The sequence below is a fragment of the Cynoglossus semilaevis genome, unplaced genomic scaffold, assembly GCF_000523025.1.
Source record: "Cynoglossus semilaevis isolate Cse_v1.0 unplaced genomic scaffold, Cse_v1.0 C19110976, whole genome shotgun sequence".
Taxonomy (NCBI): domain Eukaryota; kingdom Metazoa; phylum Chordata; class Actinopteri; order Pleuronectiformes; family Cynoglossidae; genus Cynoglossus; species Cynoglossus semilaevis.
In genome coordinates, this window is record NW_007586691.1 from 1 (window position 1) to 980 (window position 980).

General features: G+C 38.6%; 1 protein-coding gene across 1 annotated transcript; it reads right to left on the reverse strand.

The window, feature by feature from the left end:
• Nucleotides 1-195: 195 nt before the first annotated feature.
• Nucleotides 196-930, reverse strand: LOC112486640 (retinal-specific ATP-binding cassette transporter-like). The gene is made up of 2 exons (XM_025053976.1): nucleotides 820-930; nucleotides 196-726 (listed from the first exon to the last, which is right to left on the reverse strand). Exons 1-2 carry the CDS (start codon nucleotides 891-893, stop codon nucleotides 549-551), a joined length of 252 nt encoding a protein of 83 aa, XP_024909744.1. The 5' UTR covers nucleotides 894-930; the 3' UTR covers nucleotides 196-548.
• Between the last annotated feature and the right edge of the window lie 50 nt (nucleotides 931-980).

Consider the following 980-nt stretch of genomic DNA (forward strand, 5'->3'; position numbering starts at 1 on the left):
ATTAAATTGGAACTTTAATCACTTAAGAAAACTGGTGCAGTGGAAAATGCATAAAAAAAATTACATCTGATCATCAACCAAGCATAACATTTGACAGAATATGTCAACCTGAAGCAGAAAGTTAATTAAATGAATTAATCAAAACTATCATCATATGGTAATTATTATTTATTATTTAAGTTTTTAAGTAAGTAAATAGACCAGAAGAGGTATGTATTAGTACGTATTAAAACTAAGGTATTAGTGATTTACTGAAGTACAAATACAAAAGAAAAAAAACCTTTTAATTTCAAACATTAATCATGTCACCAGTAGTTATTTTCCTAAGACTCATTTGCCATGATATTCAATGGTCAGTGACAAACTCAATGATGGGTGAGAAGAGGAGACGCACAGATGTACACCGGGGAGAACCATCTGGTGTGAAGAACCGACTGTAATCACCTGTCACAGTCACAGCTGTAACAGATGAGCTCACTTCCTCTGCTTCTACCCTCTCCTCTGACTTTTCTACTTCTTTTCCTTGGTGTGACGATGATAATAATTACTCATATGCCGACGGTGGCTCTGCTCCTCACCTGATTGTTTTCAAACAGATCCAGGATGAAGGTGACGGCACTGCTGTTGATGCCAATGAACAGGTTGATGCAGGACAGAGAGACGTACGCTGTACTGGGGACACTGAATACGTAGGACAGAGGATACATCATGGGTGTAACTGACCACCTGCAGGGGGAGACAGACAGAGAAACATGTCAGAATCAAACCACACTGTGACCTTTAACATCACCTTCATGGTATTTATAATTTGAGTCTCACCCATACAACAGTAGCAGAGTGATGAGAGCAGGCAGGTTGGACGGTGAGGTGAAACACTTCTTGTCAAAAGCCATGAAAATTCCAACGACCAGGGCGGAGCTTATACAATAGTTCATCTGGAAAAGTATATAGTCAGCATACTTGCTTTTACTTTTTTTTTT

What these genes read in the sequence shown, in the direction of transcription:
- LOC112486640 (XM_025053976.1), bottom strand. Translation starts at nt 893, where the DNA reads ATGGCTTTTGACAAGAAGTGTTTCACCTCACCGTCCAACCTGCCTGCT. An exon ending in ACTCTGCTACTGTTGTATGG is followed by an intron (nt 727 to 819) that starts GTGAGACTCAAA and finishes CTCCCCCTGCAG; the next exon opens with GTGGTCAGTTACACCCATGA.